At 31.7% G+C, this 16,683-nt stretch overlaps 2 protein-coding genes across 2 annotated transcripts; both read right to left on the bottom strand.

The window, feature by feature from the left end:
* Positions 1 to 6,679: 6,679 nt before the first annotated feature.
* LOC145957526 (uncharacterized) lies at positions 6,680 to 8,944 on the bottom strand. The gene is made up of 2 exons (XM_083073799.1): positions 7,619 to 8,944; positions 6,680 to 7,480 (listed from the first exon to the last, which is right to left on the bottom strand). The coding sequence occupies exons 1-2, from the start codon at positions 8,942 to 8,944 to the stop codon at positions 6,680 to 6,682; spliced, it is 2,127 nt and encodes a 708-aa protein (XP_082929925.1).
* A 1,984-nt stretch (positions 8,945 to 10,928) lies between these two features.
* LOC109801847 (polygalacturonase inhibitor) lies at positions 10,929 to 12,064 on the bottom strand. Its single transcript, XM_020362982.3, has one exon. The coding sequence runs from the start codon at positions 12,007 to 12,009 to the stop codon at positions 11,002 to 11,004; it is 1,008 nt and encodes a 335-aa protein (XP_020218571.1). The 5' UTR covers positions 12,010 to 12,064; the 3' UTR covers positions 10,929 to 11,001.
* Positions 12,065 to 16,683: the final 4,619 nt, after the last annotated feature.

Raw genomic sequence — 16,683 nt, 5'->3', positions numbered from 1 at the left:
TAAATGTGCCATATGCAGTTTGCACCACTTCAGTCTTCAACGCCTAGGAAATTACCTCATCAGTTATATCAAATTCAGTCATCATGTACCTTTTAAATTGCTTTAACAGCATCTCATCATTCCCGCTCATAAAAGGCATATGTATAATCAAAATTTTACCTCCATTCTCAGTAACATTTAAGAAATGTTGGTTAATTGTGTATAAATGTTACTAATTTACTTTAGCAATATATTATTAAATGTTGTGTATAGTCCATGTTACTAAACCTTTAATAACATTTTTACATAATTAGGCAATATTTTTCAAAGGTTAACAAAGTTTTATTTTTGTAACATTTTTATGATGTTGCTAAAATTTTGTTAACTCTATAAAATGATAATTAATTTTAATTTAGATATTACTATCAATCTTTAAGAGAAGATTAAAGACATTCTTAATTTGTTTTAGGGGAAGACATTCTTAGTTAATCACCACTAATTATATATAAAATATCAAAATTTATTTATCTTAAGTATAATTATATGATTATATATATACTCTTTATGAGTCATTCATCTATTCGATGTGAGACTTTAATTATGAGTAACAATCATAAATGAGAGAAATATACTTCTTTTTACTCGATGTGAGACTTTGATTTTAGAAGCAATTATAGTCAAATATTTCGATATAACCTATGTTACATTTTTTTATTCAATATGAGACTTTGATTTTGAGAACAATTAGAAAGAATAATATTGAAATAAAAAATGTTATTATATCTATAGTAACATTTTTCAAAAAAATGTTACAAAATAACCTATTTATTTAATATATAATAACATTTTAACAAATATAAGAAAGAAAATGTTGTTAAAGAATTAAAATCTAATAGTGTGTCTTGATGAGCGATGAAGAAATATGACTCTGATTGTAACATATTATTTTCCCTTTCCTTAAGAAATAAGATTCATATTCTCCGTAATAGTAAATTTATCAGTAAGTTTAACTTACATAGGAGTTTGTTTTATTCTATTTTTTTTTTCTTATAGGTACTTTTCGATAAGTTTAATCAAATATAACTTTAAGTTGAAAGGAGTTCTCACCTAGGGATGACAAAAATATCCGTACCCGCGGGTATCTGCGGGTAAAATCCGCTACGGATAATAAATGAATAGGTTAATTGGGTACCCGTGGATAATGGGGACGAATAATTTTTTACCCGTTTATAAACGGGGCGGGGGCGGGTATGATGATATCCATACCCGCGGGTACCCGTTTAATAATATTTCTTAAATATCCTAATTAACTTTGTACTACATAACCCTAAAACTATACTCTCATCTTTTTTCTTACAAAAGAGAGGTTGATGAAGTTACCAACATGCGTTAAGCATGTTATAAAATTATGTTGGATGTAATTTGATTAATTTTCTAGCTTTGATTGGACCAATAAAATTTATGTATTTTAAGTTGTTTACTTGCGTTTGAAATTATGAAAGATTGAATTATTGTAGCTTTGTGATAAGACTTTAACTTACTTGTGAGATTGATGTATTTTATGTTATTGATTATCTTGTATTTTTATTATTATTTCAACAAAATTAACGTTAAATACAAGTTCAAAATTAACATTGAATTTTTATTTTTAATATTTCAATGACATTAAATATAAACTTAAAATTATTTGTAATATAACTTTTTAAATTTCTTAAAAATTTATAAATATCCATGGATATCCGTGGGTATTCAAGAAATTTATGAATACCCGCTTAATGAATACCCGCGCGAATATGGGGTGAGTATAGGGCCAATTTTTATCTAGCGAGACGAGAGCGAGTTTATTATTACCCGCCCCCATGGGGCCCATTGTCATCCCTATTCTCACCTAAAGATTTATAAAGAAAACCGGTAAGCTTGATAAATTCAGAACATTAAATTCCACAATATGAAGTTCGACCATTGTTGCAGATTGGTCGGCGAATTCACTGTAGGAAACGTCAGAATCTATTCCTGTAATTTTAGAGGAGGCCAAAAGAAAATCTTTCTTTATTGTAATTGTAAAATTGAGAATCTCCATGGTTGAGTAATTTGAGAGAAATAGAGAGAAGAGCTTAGAGCAAAAACTGAGAATATGTGAAAATGATTTTCATTCTAATCGCTAACAAAGGAAGCTACAGTATATATATTACATCATCCAACCGTTGATTTCTAACTAACTTGAACCAATCAATGATTGAGATCAATCAGCTAACTATTAATAGCAAACTAACTAATTAACTTACATTCAGATACTTGCATATCAAGTAACTAACAGCTAATAACTAATACAATTCTAATAGACCCCCTCAAGCTGGAAGGTGTATATTGTAACGACCCACCTTAGGTCATCACATCAATAACCAACCAAAATAAAAGAGCATTTATAATAAAAAAAATAGAGCAAAAGCCAGCTACGCTAGAGTGTAAAAATTGTTTTCATAATAGCAAACATAAGTATATTAGTCATTCTCAGTAAAATCATACAGTCATCCAAAATATATTAACATTAACCATTAACAGAAACACCCTAGGTGCTGGTCAAGCTCTAAGCCTAGCCACTTCTCAAAGCAGCTACCCAGAAGACTCCTTGCTATCCCATGGCCTCACACCTAATCTGCTCCCCCACATAGTGAGATCATCACAGTTCCACCACATGGAAACATAAGGGTTAGCACGTATAAAACCAACCATAGTATAAATATCATTTAACAATTATTTATTCAAGCCAACATGTATTTCCAAGATAGATATAAACCAATATAATGTATACACCTCCATGCCAATGCATACATATTAATTAAAGAAATCCATAACCATAGTATACAATCCATACCATATGTATACATAATCTACATCCAAAGCAAAGTCACACCACCGTATAATCCATGATGTAACCAACACATCCAAACCAAATGTTGGCCTCAACACCTATCCAAACCAAGTGTTGATACGGTGAAACATGTCAGCAACCCATGTGTCACGCCTAACCTCTCATGGAAAGTATACAGTTGGATTACGTCGTCACGTAACCCTGGTGGGGTCACCTCATCCATCGGTATGACTCGACCCAGACCCATACCGGTAGCAAATAGATACTTAGAGGAGTACTTCAGAATTCACCTAACATCTGAAGCGGTTTACTATATAATCCTTGGAAAATTTCCAAATTGGAAATCCTCACAATGGGATTCCGAAATACCATATTTTCTCCAAAGATTATATCCCTGATCTCACCAAGAGACCTCCCATCCATAACCTTACTCCTCTCAGTCCTATTTACTTTTCCAAACCACATACACATACTTCATAATTATATATATAAACATAATCATAACCATGCCAAATTAAATATCCAAAACAACCACCAACTTGAATAAATAACAACTATCAATTTAAATAAATAACAACCTTCATACAAACAAAATAGCATATTAAAAGTTATACTACTCCTATCATGCTCATGTATACTAGATTAAGTCTTATAAGTACTACCCATACTAGATTAATTTTATAAATGCCACCCTTACTTGGATAAACCTGAATTGAAACTCGGGCAGAAACTGAGACTATAGCACAGCTGCCTCCCCAAGGCTCCTTCCGTCTAAAATAGGGGCCGGAGCTAAAACTAGGACAGAACCTCCTCCTCTAGATTTCCCTTGGTCTTCAAAGAGAAGAAGAGGGAAAGAAGAGAGTATGAGAGAAGAGAGGATGAGAATGAGAAGTGTTTCTTGGGATGGTTTGCAATGGAGAAGTGAAGGCCTATTTATAGCCTCCATAACACATTAAAATAATGTAAAATAATGGAGAAAAAGATAGACAAAACTAAGTGGAATGAATTAGTGGAATGAATTATAGAAGTTGGTGGGATGAATTAATGGAGTTGGTGTGAATTAATGGAGTTGGTGCCATGTTCTTTTCCGCACCGACTTTGGCTACTGATTTGGACCTTATAGACAGCCGAATCTGAAAATATTTCCTTCATGAAAGTTGTAGGATTTTCTCTTATCTTTCCATAGCCACCAAGTTTGTATCATTTGAACAACCACCGACCAAGTTATACCCCAAACACCGAGGCTTGCCAATCAGCCCAGCGAGAAACAATTGTATTAATAAAAGTCCAATTTTGACCTTCTAAACGACCGATTTTGCAAATGGCTATTTCTGCAAAAGTTGTGCGTTTTTCTCTTAGATTTCCATTGACACCAATTTTGCATCATTTGGACCATCACAGCCCAAGTTATGCCTCGGACACTGAGACTAGTCAGTCAGCCCAGCGAGAAATGATTCTAAAAAAAAAAAATTTCACAACTATCTAATTAGATCTAACAACACACATATCTTTCTAAGCATAAATGGAGTGTGAATTATCTATAATTGAAGTAAAATATAACCACCAATTTATGACCAAATACCACATAGTAATAATGACAATAATAATAATAATAGTAATAATCATGTTGAAAACTGAGATGTTACATATATTACACATTCCTAGCTTGGAAATATTCAAGTGAAATGGCCCAGACGCAAGAGGCTTCGTAAAAACATCAGCGAGTTGGTGAGCACTCCGCACTGGTAGAAGATGAACAATCCCAGCTTGCACTTTTTCTCGAATTGAGTGACAATCAATCTCGATATGTTTTGTCCGTTCGTGAAAAACGGGATTGGCAGCTATATGAAGAGCAGATTGATTATCACAAAATAGAGAAATAGGTTTGTAATGTTGCAATTTCAGATCAGCAAAGAGATAGGTTAACCACTGAGCTTCATAACCAGCAAGAGATAATGCACGATATTCAGCTTCTGCTGAGGATCGAGATACTGTGCGTTGTCTCTTACTTTTCCAGCAAATCAAAGAGTCACTAATAAAGAAGCAGTAACCTGTAACTGATCTCCTTGTGTCTACACAAGATGCCCAATTAGAGTCACTAAAACCTTGTACCTTGTCAGAAGAAGATGCAGGAAAGAACACATCTTTTCCTGGTTCATTCTTCAAATATTTCAAGACTCGGATTGCAGCATTGTAGTGAGCAACTGTGGGTTTATCCAAGAATTGGCTTAAATGACTTACAGCATAAGATAAGTCTGGTCGTGTATGAGTCAAATACACCAATTTTCCAATCATTCTCCTGTAACCTGTTACATCAGCATAAGCTGGACCAGAAGCACTATGTAACTTGATGGTGCTATCCATAGGTGTAGATACAGGTTTCGTTCCTAGCAATCCTGCACTAGATAACAAATCCAGAGCATATTTTCTTTGACATAGATTAATCCCTTTTGTTGATCTGGCTACCTCCATACCTAGAAAGTACTTTAGTATACCAAGATCTTTTATACTGAATTTTTCATCCAATACTTGCTTCAATCGACTAATTTCTGTCAAAGATGTGCCTGCTAGTACTAAATCATCTACATAGACAAGTATAACAGTGAAGTCCTGGCCAGATGATTTAGTGAACAAAGAATGATCAGCTTGTGATTGATAATAACCGCAGGATAGCAAAACAGCAGTGAGTTTGGCATTCCATTGCCTACTTGCTTGTTTTAGACCATATAGGGATTTTTCAAGTTTGCAAACAACATTAGGTGCTACTGCCAAACCAGGATGAGGTTCCATATAAACCTCTTCATATAAGTCACCATGAAGGAATGCTGTATTTACATCCAGTTGATGTAAATGCCAATTGAACTTAGATGCCAAAGCAAGAAGAACTCTAACTGTTGTCATTTTCACCACGGGGCTAAATGTCTCAAGATAATCGATTCCAACAGTTTGAGTATAACCCTTTGCAACTAATCTTGCTTTGTATCTTTCTATAGTCCCATCAGCATTGTGTTTTACCTTGAAAACCCACTTGCAACCTATGGCTTTTTTATTTTCAGGAAGAACCACGAGTCTCCAAGTCTTAGTCTTCTCAAGTGCCAACAATTCAGCTTGTATGGCTTTTCTCCAACACTCATCAACCACAGCCTCAGCATAGGTTCGTGGCTCAGAATTAGTGGAAATGGCTAAGGTGTAGTTTTTATGAGTAGAAGACAGTTTATCATAGCTAAGAAATTGAGACAAAGGATACCTGACATTAGAGTTGATTGATGCAGTTATAGCTCCTTTTAAGGCAAGATTGCAATGATAATCTTTGAGGTAGGATGGAGGTTGATGGTTCCTCTCTGATCTCCTCAAAACAGGTTGGTTCTGATTTGGAATATTCTGGTGAGGAACAGGTGATTGTGGAGGAGAATCAGGAATATCATTTATGTTTGGAATTGGTGATTGATTGAGTAAATGATCTTGAGTGGCAGGAACAGGATTGATATTAGGTTCAGGGTAGTCTAAAAATTGGTTAAGATCACTGAAGGATGTTATTGGTAAGGTTTGGCTAGACATGTCAGTATGAATGTCATTATTACATGACAGTGACTCCTTTGAAAAAGGAAAAACATCCTCATAGAAAATGACATTTCTAGAGATAAAGGTTTCTTTACTTTTGAGATCAAACATCACATAACCTTTAATCCCTGACTTAAAACCAAGAAATATACACTTCCTTGCTCTAGGATCTAGCTTTTTTCTCTGAGTAGTGAGTGTAGAAGCAAAACACAGACAACCGAACACCTTTAAGTCAATAACGTTGGGCTGCTGTTTAAAGAGCATTTCTTAAGGTGTTTTGTTATTTAGAAATGAAGAGGGTTGTCTGTTAATCAAAAAAACTGAGTGAGACACAGCATAGTTCCAGAAACATTTGGGTAAAGAAGATTGGAACATTAAGGCTCTAGCTATCCCTAGAATATGCTGGTGTTTCCTCTCAACAATTCCATTTTGTTGAGGAGTCTCAACACAAGATACTTGGTGAATAATCCCTTTTGATTGAAAAAATTCAGTCATATTGAATTCGGGACCATTATCCGATCTTATGCACTTGATTCTTATATCAATCTGGTTCTCAACCATGACAACAAAAGATTCTAGTAGTTTAGGGACTTCGGATTTTTGTTTCATGAGAAAAAGCCAAGTATGACGTGTGTGATTATCAACTATAGTTAGGAAATATTTATGACCAAAAGTAGAAGGGACAGAAATAGGACCCCAAATATCCACATTTATTATATCAAAAGGTCTATTACAGTGAGAATCACTAGAAGGAAAAACAAGTCTTTTTTGTTTTGCATAATGACAGATATCACAAGGGCTATTATTACTATGCTTGGTACATGTAATAAAAGGAAAGGTTTTACTAAGAACTAAGAGTTTATCATGGGCAGGGTATCCAAATCTTCTGTGCCAGATATCAGTATGATTGACCGAATTGATGTGATGAATGGCTGCAGTTGAAAGATCAGGAGGTTTGATTGGTTTGAATTCTGTTTTTAGTAAATTTGTGGTTAATCCTCTAGACATCATTGCATATAAGCCCCCTCTGAGCTCAGCTGCACCAATCATCTTCAATGTATGGATATCCTGTATGTGACAATTAGAAGCAGAAAAAATACATTTACAGAATAGGCTATTAGTTAGACGAGATATTGAAATCAAATTAAAGGTAAAACTAGGCAAATATAGAACATTAGTCAAATAAAATTGGTTTGAAAACATCACAGTCCCTGCAATCTTTGTAATTGTGATGCTGCTATCAGGTAACTTGACAGAAACTGATGGAATTTGTTTATAAGATTGGAATTCAGACAAGGAGAAACACACATGATCTGTGGCTCCTATGTCTAGAATCCAGAAATGAGACTGGTTAAGCTGTTTACCTGATGCTGAATTGGTTTGGGTAGTGTTTAAGGTAGTAATTTGGTTTGTAGAATGCTGAGACTGTGATATTGAAGTTTGTTTGAGTAAAACCAATAAAGCTTTGTGTTGATCAGGTGTGAAGGTAAGACCAGAATTCTCTTGATTATCCTTTTCAGATTGAAGTTCATCAATTTCATCTTCAAACTGTTCCTCATTAGAACCAACCAAATTATTGGCTGCAGCAGTGTCATTGTTCTTGAAATAATGTGCAGGAAAACCATGTTTCCTATAGCAAATATCCTCTGTGTGTCCAGTTCGGTTGCAAAAAGTGCAAACCTTAGTGTTTTGACCTTTTCCAGTGTATTGTCCTCTACCTCTACCAGATGTAGAATTGGCTGTGTTACTCTTGTAACCTCTTCCCCTAGATCTTCCTCTACCAACAGCATTCACAGAAGCAGTGGCTAAAGTCTTAACTGAATCATCATTCAATAAGTTCATTTGTCTCTCCTGTTGGCTTACCATAGAATACACTTTACTTATATCTAGAAAAGGTTCCATCAACATAATTTGGGATCTAACTGCTGCATATTGTTCATTCAGTCCTTTTAAGAATCTAATAGCATAGATTTTGTCTCTATTTGACAGAATAGTTGGCACAAGTATGCAGTTACACTTAATTTGACATTGACAACTAGGAATAGGCATAAAATCATCTAACTCCTGCCATAAACCTTTCAAATAAGTGTAATAAGCACTGATCGACAAATCTCCTTGTTTAGCAGCCAACATTTCTTCATGCAAATCGCAAATTCTAAACATATCTCCTTGATAAAATCGATGTTTAAGATCTTTCCATACCTCTAATGCAGTTGAAAACCACATCACACTCTGAACAATTGTTGGAGAAATCGAGTTATTGATCCACGATCGAACCATGATATTGCATCTACTCCATGCCGCAAACGTATTGTCATCAACATTCGGTTTTGGTAGTAATCCATTCACGAACATGTGTTTATTCTTGGATTCCAACGCCATAATCATCGCCTGTGACCACGAATGATAGTTACTGCCATTTTCATTCAACAGAGGAGTAACCAAGCTAGCACTTGGATTTTCACTAGGATGCATGAAAAAAGGACTTGTCGGATCATTGAGGTAATTCACCACCACATTAGCATTCGCCATTGATGAGAAGTAAGTTCAATCACTTCGATAACAGAAATAACAGAAAACTGAGAATTGTTGAAACAGTTCCCGCCAAAATTGAAAAAGAAATTTGCAAGTTCAATCGCAAGAATTCGATGTCTCCTTTGCTAAATCAAACTTCAATCAGAAAAAGAAAACCGAAGAATGAATCGATCGCAAGAAATCGATGTCTCCTTTGCAAGATTCGAATAAACGGAAAATTCGATCAAAAAAGATCGAAAGTAACAGATTGTGAAATAATCTGTGTTGAATATAAGAAGAGAATGGAGGATCAGAGATTTCGCAGCGGTAATCAGAAACTTCTTCAAAAGGAGCTCTGATACCATGTAAAAATTGAGAATCTCCATGGTTGAGTAATTTGAGAGAAATAGAGAGAAGAGCTTAGAGCAAAAACTGAGAATATGTGAAAATGATTTTCATTCTAATCGCTAACAAAGGAAGCTACAATATATATATTACATCATCCAACCGTTGATTTCTAACTAACTTGAACCAATCAATAATTGAGATCAATCAGCTAACTATTAATAGCAAACTAACTAATTAACTTACATTCGGATACTTGCATATCAAGTAACTAACATCTAATAACTAATACAATTCTAATAGTAATATTATTAATTTATTCTATTTGAAAAACCACTTTATTTTATTGGGCTAAAACAAAATCTTTGTTTTCTTAACTTAATGTTAGGAAGACCACCATCAATTGATGCTTCTAAATTTCGCTATTCCAATCAAGCGTTAGAATATAAATATTAATATATAAATGAAAAAAATGATTAAGATCCTGCAAAAATGATAAGAAGAGGGAAATAGAAAAAAATGTTAAATAGTCACATATATATATATATATATATATATTTATTGAATGATAAAAATACATAACTTTCATATTTAAAAAAGAAAAGAAAAAACTTATTGCATGCCTTGATATTGAAGACAATTATTCAAGGAACTGTTATACAATTAAGCCGTGGTGCCTCATCAATGACGTACTAAAGTTTTGTAATTTTAAAGTGTTTATTGGTTGGTATATGGATAAATCATGATTTAAAAAGGTTGGATATATTAATTAAAAATTTAATGGTTAGATATATTAAACATTATCTAGGAGTATATTTTTAAAGTTATTTTTAAATTTACATTTTTGTCCTTCAATCAAAATTTTCGATGTCTCTATTTATATTGTTTGTAGATCATAAACATTGTCATGACGATGATGTGGTGGCGACGAGAGATGTAATACAATTTCAAATTTTGTATCTTAAAATTTTAGCATAAGTGAATAAAGATTCATCTCTTGTATTTTATCATTAGTTCATTATTTAAAAAAACTTTACATACGGAATATGAAAGATAATTTAGTGACCAGATCCATCCTTTCCCAATTGAATCTTTATTATTGGTGTATTGTTTGGAAATAAAGTAGAAGAAAATTAAAATGAAAAAAACTTGTTTCAATTTCATCTTATCCCCATCAAAAGTTTGAAATAAAACATTTGATCAAAGGCATATTATTAAGTGATATTCTTAAATTCCTAACTATCTTTATCAAATAACACCATGTGATTAAAAGTATTAACGTTGAAAAACACTCAAAAAGAAGTCCAACAAGGACAATCATAGCTACATGAGGGAAGGGTGGAAGGAGGTGTTGAACTCGACAACAAAAAAAGAGGAGTGGTGGGTGAGGCCCAGGTAGCCAAAGGCGGAGATGATGACAAGAGAAGGGGAGGGAGATATTTTTTAATGAATGATATTTTTGTTATTATAATTTTCATCTCTCATACAAATATAAATTAAAACATATATATATATATATTTTTATATCATCAATTTTTTTTTAATATATTCTGTATAATCAAAATTCGAAAACATAATGCCTCACCCATGAGGGTGCTTTTCACGTTGCTTCATGGTAGAACAACTCATTATTCAAACAAACAAGGAACACACAATGTTTAAAAATGAACACATGTCTATTAACTCTTTCTTAATACAATTCGTCTTGTATAGGAAAGAAATACTAGTGATCACTTGCAGCTCGGAAGTGGTGATCCACACAAACACTTATTATGAATGTAAGAGTACACATCATGATCATGGCTATTCCCATTGTCACCCTTTGGAATCTCACCACACAACTTATTGTAGCTCACGTTCAGCATAAACACATTTTCTATCCCAACAGGGAGGTTACCATATATCTGATTGTGACTCACATCCAATGCTAATGATGTTGTTACCTTAGGCAATTCCACTTTTCCAAAATCAAATTCAAACTTGTTCCACGAAATGTCTATTCCTGCCGTCACTTTGGTGGGCCCAAAAAGCATGGATGCATCACCTTCAAACTTGTTATGTGACAAAGAAATAGATGAAAAATTCAACCTTCCCAAGGACATTGGGATTCTCCCCGATAGTTTGTTGTGAGAGAGGTACAAATTTGGGTTGTTATAGTTCTTATCATTGAAGAACCCATATGAGTAAGGGATTGGGCCTGTAAGCTTGTTATAGCCCAAAAAGATTCCTGTGAGATTAGGCAATTGGTAGAGAGAGGAGGGGAGTGGCCCAGAGAGGTTGTTAAAGGTGAGATCCAGATTAATGAGGCTTTTGAGTTGGGCCAGGAAGTTAGGTATTGGGCCTGAAATGTTGGTTGCACTAATGGTGAGGTACTTGAGATGGGTCAGCTTGGATATGGGCCGAGGAATTGGGCCTGTGAGGTTTGGTAAATGGAAGAGGAAAAGGGTTTCCAAGTAAGGTAGGCTACCAATTGAGGGTGGAATTTGAGAGGCAAGGTGGTTGTTGTATGAGAGCTTTAAAGATTCAATACGGTTTGTATTGTGGTTGCATTGGGTACCGTGCCACTTGTCATGGCAACAATCAGTGTTTGGTTTCCATGAAGAGAGAAGGGTTGGGTTGTTGAATTCTTTCTTGATTTGGAGAAGGACCCTTTTGTCTTCTGGATTGCAATACCTTTTAGAAAGGGAAGGTATAGTGTAAGAGAGAAATATGAAGAGGATAAACAACTTTGTTGTCATTGGCTTTGTTTTTTGGGTGTGGATTTGGAGTTTGAGGTGATATAAAAATGAATGGGCCGGAGGGTAGGTTTTATATAGCTAGTAGCATAGGAACACAAGGTTAAGGTGGAAAGATATTGCAAGTTGTATTCCATGCAATTGATGGAATTGTTCTCTAAACCACGTGAGCTCATTGTTATATATGTAACAAGTATTTCATATTACCATGGCCTTGGCATCTTTAATCATTAGCAAGAATTGTATGGGAGGGGTCTAACTCAAACTGGATGATGATATACAATAAATTTGTGTGTTCTATGGGCCATATAAAGTTGAAATCTATGACTTTGTGTTATATGTTTAGCTAGCAAAGTTTCATTTAACATTGAGGACCATCGTTTCGTGCCTAACCTTTATATATTTTATACATCAAAGAAATAATAGAATATGAGAATTTGTGATTTTTAATTAATGTCTCGAAACATTTATCTTGACCTTCTCAACCACATAAGCATGTGATCCTATATTATTTTTTAATATGTAGAAATTAGATAATAGGATTCAAATTTAAGGTTATGTGTATGCTGTTCCAATCTTTTACTACTATAATCCTACAATATATTAAGAAGTGTTAATACAATATTCTTTGACATATTTTTTTTAATATATATTTTATTGGATAAAATTTATTAAAAATTATAAAATTAGGAGAGAAAGAATGAGTCATTAAATAGAATACATGATCACTAAATTTTATATTTTTCAATAATTGAGAATTTATTTAAAAAGTGTGCTGGATGGTATGTTACTATCATTTCTCATAGTATATTAAATAGAACAAAACTTATTATAGTTTTATAAATGGAGTTATTATTCTCTTAGAATTGAAAATTTATCTTTATAATATGAGGAAAGTTATAATAACACTGATGTGACTTTTACTAAGTATTACACTACTTAATAATTTTATATTAAATGTGAATTTTGTAAATTCAACTATTGGATTGAAAGTTCTTTACTCTTATATCATATATACAAAATTTGATATTAATCCAAGATGATTTGATACTTAATTCTTATAAAAAAAAATTGACGTAATATATTCATTTCAAAATATACTAAAATATAAATACTTTGATTACTTTTAAGTTGTTCAATTTTAACAAAATTTGTATACACATATAAAGTGATATAAACTTTCAATCTAACGGTTAAATTTATAAAATTCATAATTAATATAAAGTTATTGATAATACTTAATAAAAGTTACACCAATATTATTATAATCAAATTAATATTTATTAAAATATATTACCAAAATAAAACTCTCATTTTAGAAAATAACGCACCTATGAAACTTTACCTAAAATTTCTCATTACAAACAATTTCCCACAACCGAATTTTGTGGCTGACACTGAAATAAATAAAAAAGCTCAAAATTAGGTGGGGATCAAGTAATTAACTTCATATGGACGAGCGTAGAAATTTTTACTTAAATAATATTTTGTTTAAAAAAATTACAAAAGTATCAACTGTGCAGGTTTATTTATCAATGTAGAACTATTTACTGTTCTGCTTCAAAATCTTATTTTTTTTTTGTTTTTTCAACTCAGAATTCGATTCCCGGGAACCGAATTCTGAGTTACTTAATTTTTTTTTTCGTGTTTCTGGCCCATTTTTGGCAAATTTTGGAAGTGGAACGGCCCGTTCCGGAAGCAGAACGGGCCGTTCTGCTTAAAGACACAGAGGCCTTTTTTAAATTAAAATGGGACCAGAACGGCCCGTTCCAGAGGCAAAATTTTAACATGTTTTTGGAATTTGGAACGACAATGGAACGGCCCGTTCCGGATGACGTTTTCAGGAAGTAAACCTTGGTTTGGAACGGGCCGTTCTGGTTTTGGAACGGCCCGTTCTGAGCAAACAGTAAAAAAAGATTAAATTTTTTATTTTTTATTTTAAAAAAAATAATAATAAAGTTAACAAAAATTATAATAATATCGATTAATCAGGATTCAATTTGATAGTGAAATGTGATAATTTGACCCTTAATTTTTTAAATTTAATTTATAACAAAATATATTATTTTAATAAAATTGATTGAATAGTTAAAATTTTATCCGATAATTATATTGTTGGAGAGAATATATTCCCTATAGTTCAGGGATAATTGTACGTTTTAAGCGCAAGATATTATCTTAAGTGATTATTTAAATATATTATTTTAATAAAATTGATTGAATAGTTAAAATTTTATCCGATAATTATATTGTCAGAGAGAATATATTCCCTATAGTTCAGGGATAATTGTACGTTTTAAACGCAAGATATTATCTTAAGTGATTGTTTAAATATATTATTTTAATAAAATTGATTGAATAGTTAAAATTTTATCTGATAATTATAGTCGGAGAGAATATATTCCCTATAGTTTAGGAATAATTGTACGTTTTAAACGCAAGATATTATCTTAAGTGATTGTCTAAATATATTATTTTAATAAAATTGATTGAATAGTTAAAATTTTATCCGATAATTATAGTCGGAGAGAATATATTCCTTATAGTTGAGGGATAATTGTACGTTTTAAACGCAAGATATTATCTTAAGTGATTGTCTAAATATATTATTTTAATAAAATTGATTGAATAATTAAAATTTTATCCGATAATTATAGTAGGAGAGAATATATTCCCTATAGTTCAGGGATAATTGTACGTTTTAAACGCAAGATATTATCTTAAGTGATTGTCTAAATATATTATTTTAATAAAATTGATTGAATAGTTAAAATTTTATCCGATAATTATAGTCGGAGAGAATATATTCCCTATAGTTCAGAGATAATTGTACGTTTTAAACGCCAGATATTATGTTAAGTGATTGTCTAAATATATTATTTATAGCTGATATTAAATGTTTCTTAACTTCTAAACATTAATATTAAATATTATTTCATGAATCTTGATTAATTGATATTATTATAATTTTTATGTTAATTTTATTATTTTTATTTTTTAAAAAAAATAAAAAATTTAATCTTTTTTTTACTGTTTGCCCAGAAAGGGCCGTTCCAAAACCAGAACGGCCCGTTCCAAACCAAGGCCTACTTCCTGAAAACGTCCTCCGGAACCGGCCGTTTCATGGTCGTTCCAGATTCAAAAACATGTTAGAATTTTCTCTGGAACGGGCCGTTCTGGGCTCGTTTTAATTTAAAAAAAGGCCTCTGTGTCTTTAAGCAGAACGTCCCGTTCTGCTTACAGAACGGGCCGTTCCACTTCCAAAATTTGTCCAAAATAGGCCGGAAACACGAAAAAAAAAAAAATTAAAATAACTCAGAATTCGATTCCCCGGGAACCGAATTCTGAGTTGAAAAAACAAAAAAAAATAAGATTTTTAAGCTCAAAATTTGGTTTCCCAGGAACCGAATTCTGAGTATGAACAGTAAACAGTTCTACATTGGTAAATAAACCTGCACAGTTGATATTTTTGTAATTTTTTTTAAAAAAAATATTATTTAAGTAAAAATTTCACTAGCGTATAGACCCAATGACCCATCAGTACTTTTAAAACTTTAATAAATTATATTTTAATGCCTTACCGTAACGTAATTCAATATGCAAATCGAATATAAAACATTTTTAAAAAAATAAATGGTACTAGCTACCACTAATATGTGTTATGATAATCCTATTTTCTTCTATAAAAATCATTAACTGGTTAATTTTCCCCGACTTTAGCATTTAAGGAATTCACATTTATTTTAATCCTAACTATAATATCAGAAAATTTTAGAGACTCAAGGACAAAATGAGAAATCATTTCATAGTTTATCAAATGTGAAAAATAAATTTGCATAAAAAATCACTATACAAAAATTTTGATATACATTTTGAGATGCATATTTTAGATAATCATATTATTAATATGAAATATTTATCAATTTTTTTATAACTAATTTCTATAAAAACAATTGATTATTTTGTTAGAATCTTTTATTAATTAATTTGTTTCGTTGAATATCTTATAATGACAAAAAAAAAATTTGGTGTAGTAATAGGAACTTAAACGAGAAGAAAAAAATTAAACATATTTAGTAAAATCTATTACAATATCTAATTTTCCCCGAGTTTAGTATTTAAGGAAAATGATAAATTTATTATAAGAAAATTGTCACATAGTAACACACATTCTATAGTTACACAATATGTGTTATTAAAAATTACTTTTACTCACAATAAATATAATATATGTTGGTATATTGTTAAAAATTAAAGTATAGGTATAGACTATAGTGACACATAAAATATGTTGTTAAATCTCATTCAAAATCAACACTAAAATTGTATGTAGCTATATATCAAATAGGTATATACCTACATATATTATACTTATAGTGACATTTTTTGTATGTCACTATATGTAACATTTTTTGTAGTGATTAAACATCTTTCACATTTATTTTAATCCTAACTATAATATCATATATAGATAATTTTAGAGACTCTAATTTCTCTAAAGGACAAAATGAGAAATAATTTCATAATTTATCAAATGTTAAAAACAAATTTGCATAAAAAAGCACTATATAAATTTTGATATGCACTTTGAGATGCATATTTTAAATAATTATTGAGATATTTTCCATCTTTTTTTTATAGTGACAAAAAAATGGTATAGGAACAGGAACTCAAATG

Source organism: Cajanus cajan, chromosome 4 (assembly GCF_000230855.2).
Source record: "Cajanus cajan strain Asha chromosome 4, NIPB_CcT2T_4, whole genome shotgun sequence".
NCBI lineage: Eukaryota > Viridiplantae > Streptophyta > Magnoliopsida > Fabales > Fabaceae > Cajanus > Cajanus cajan.
This window is presented reverse-complemented; position numbering and strand designations above follow the sequence as displayed.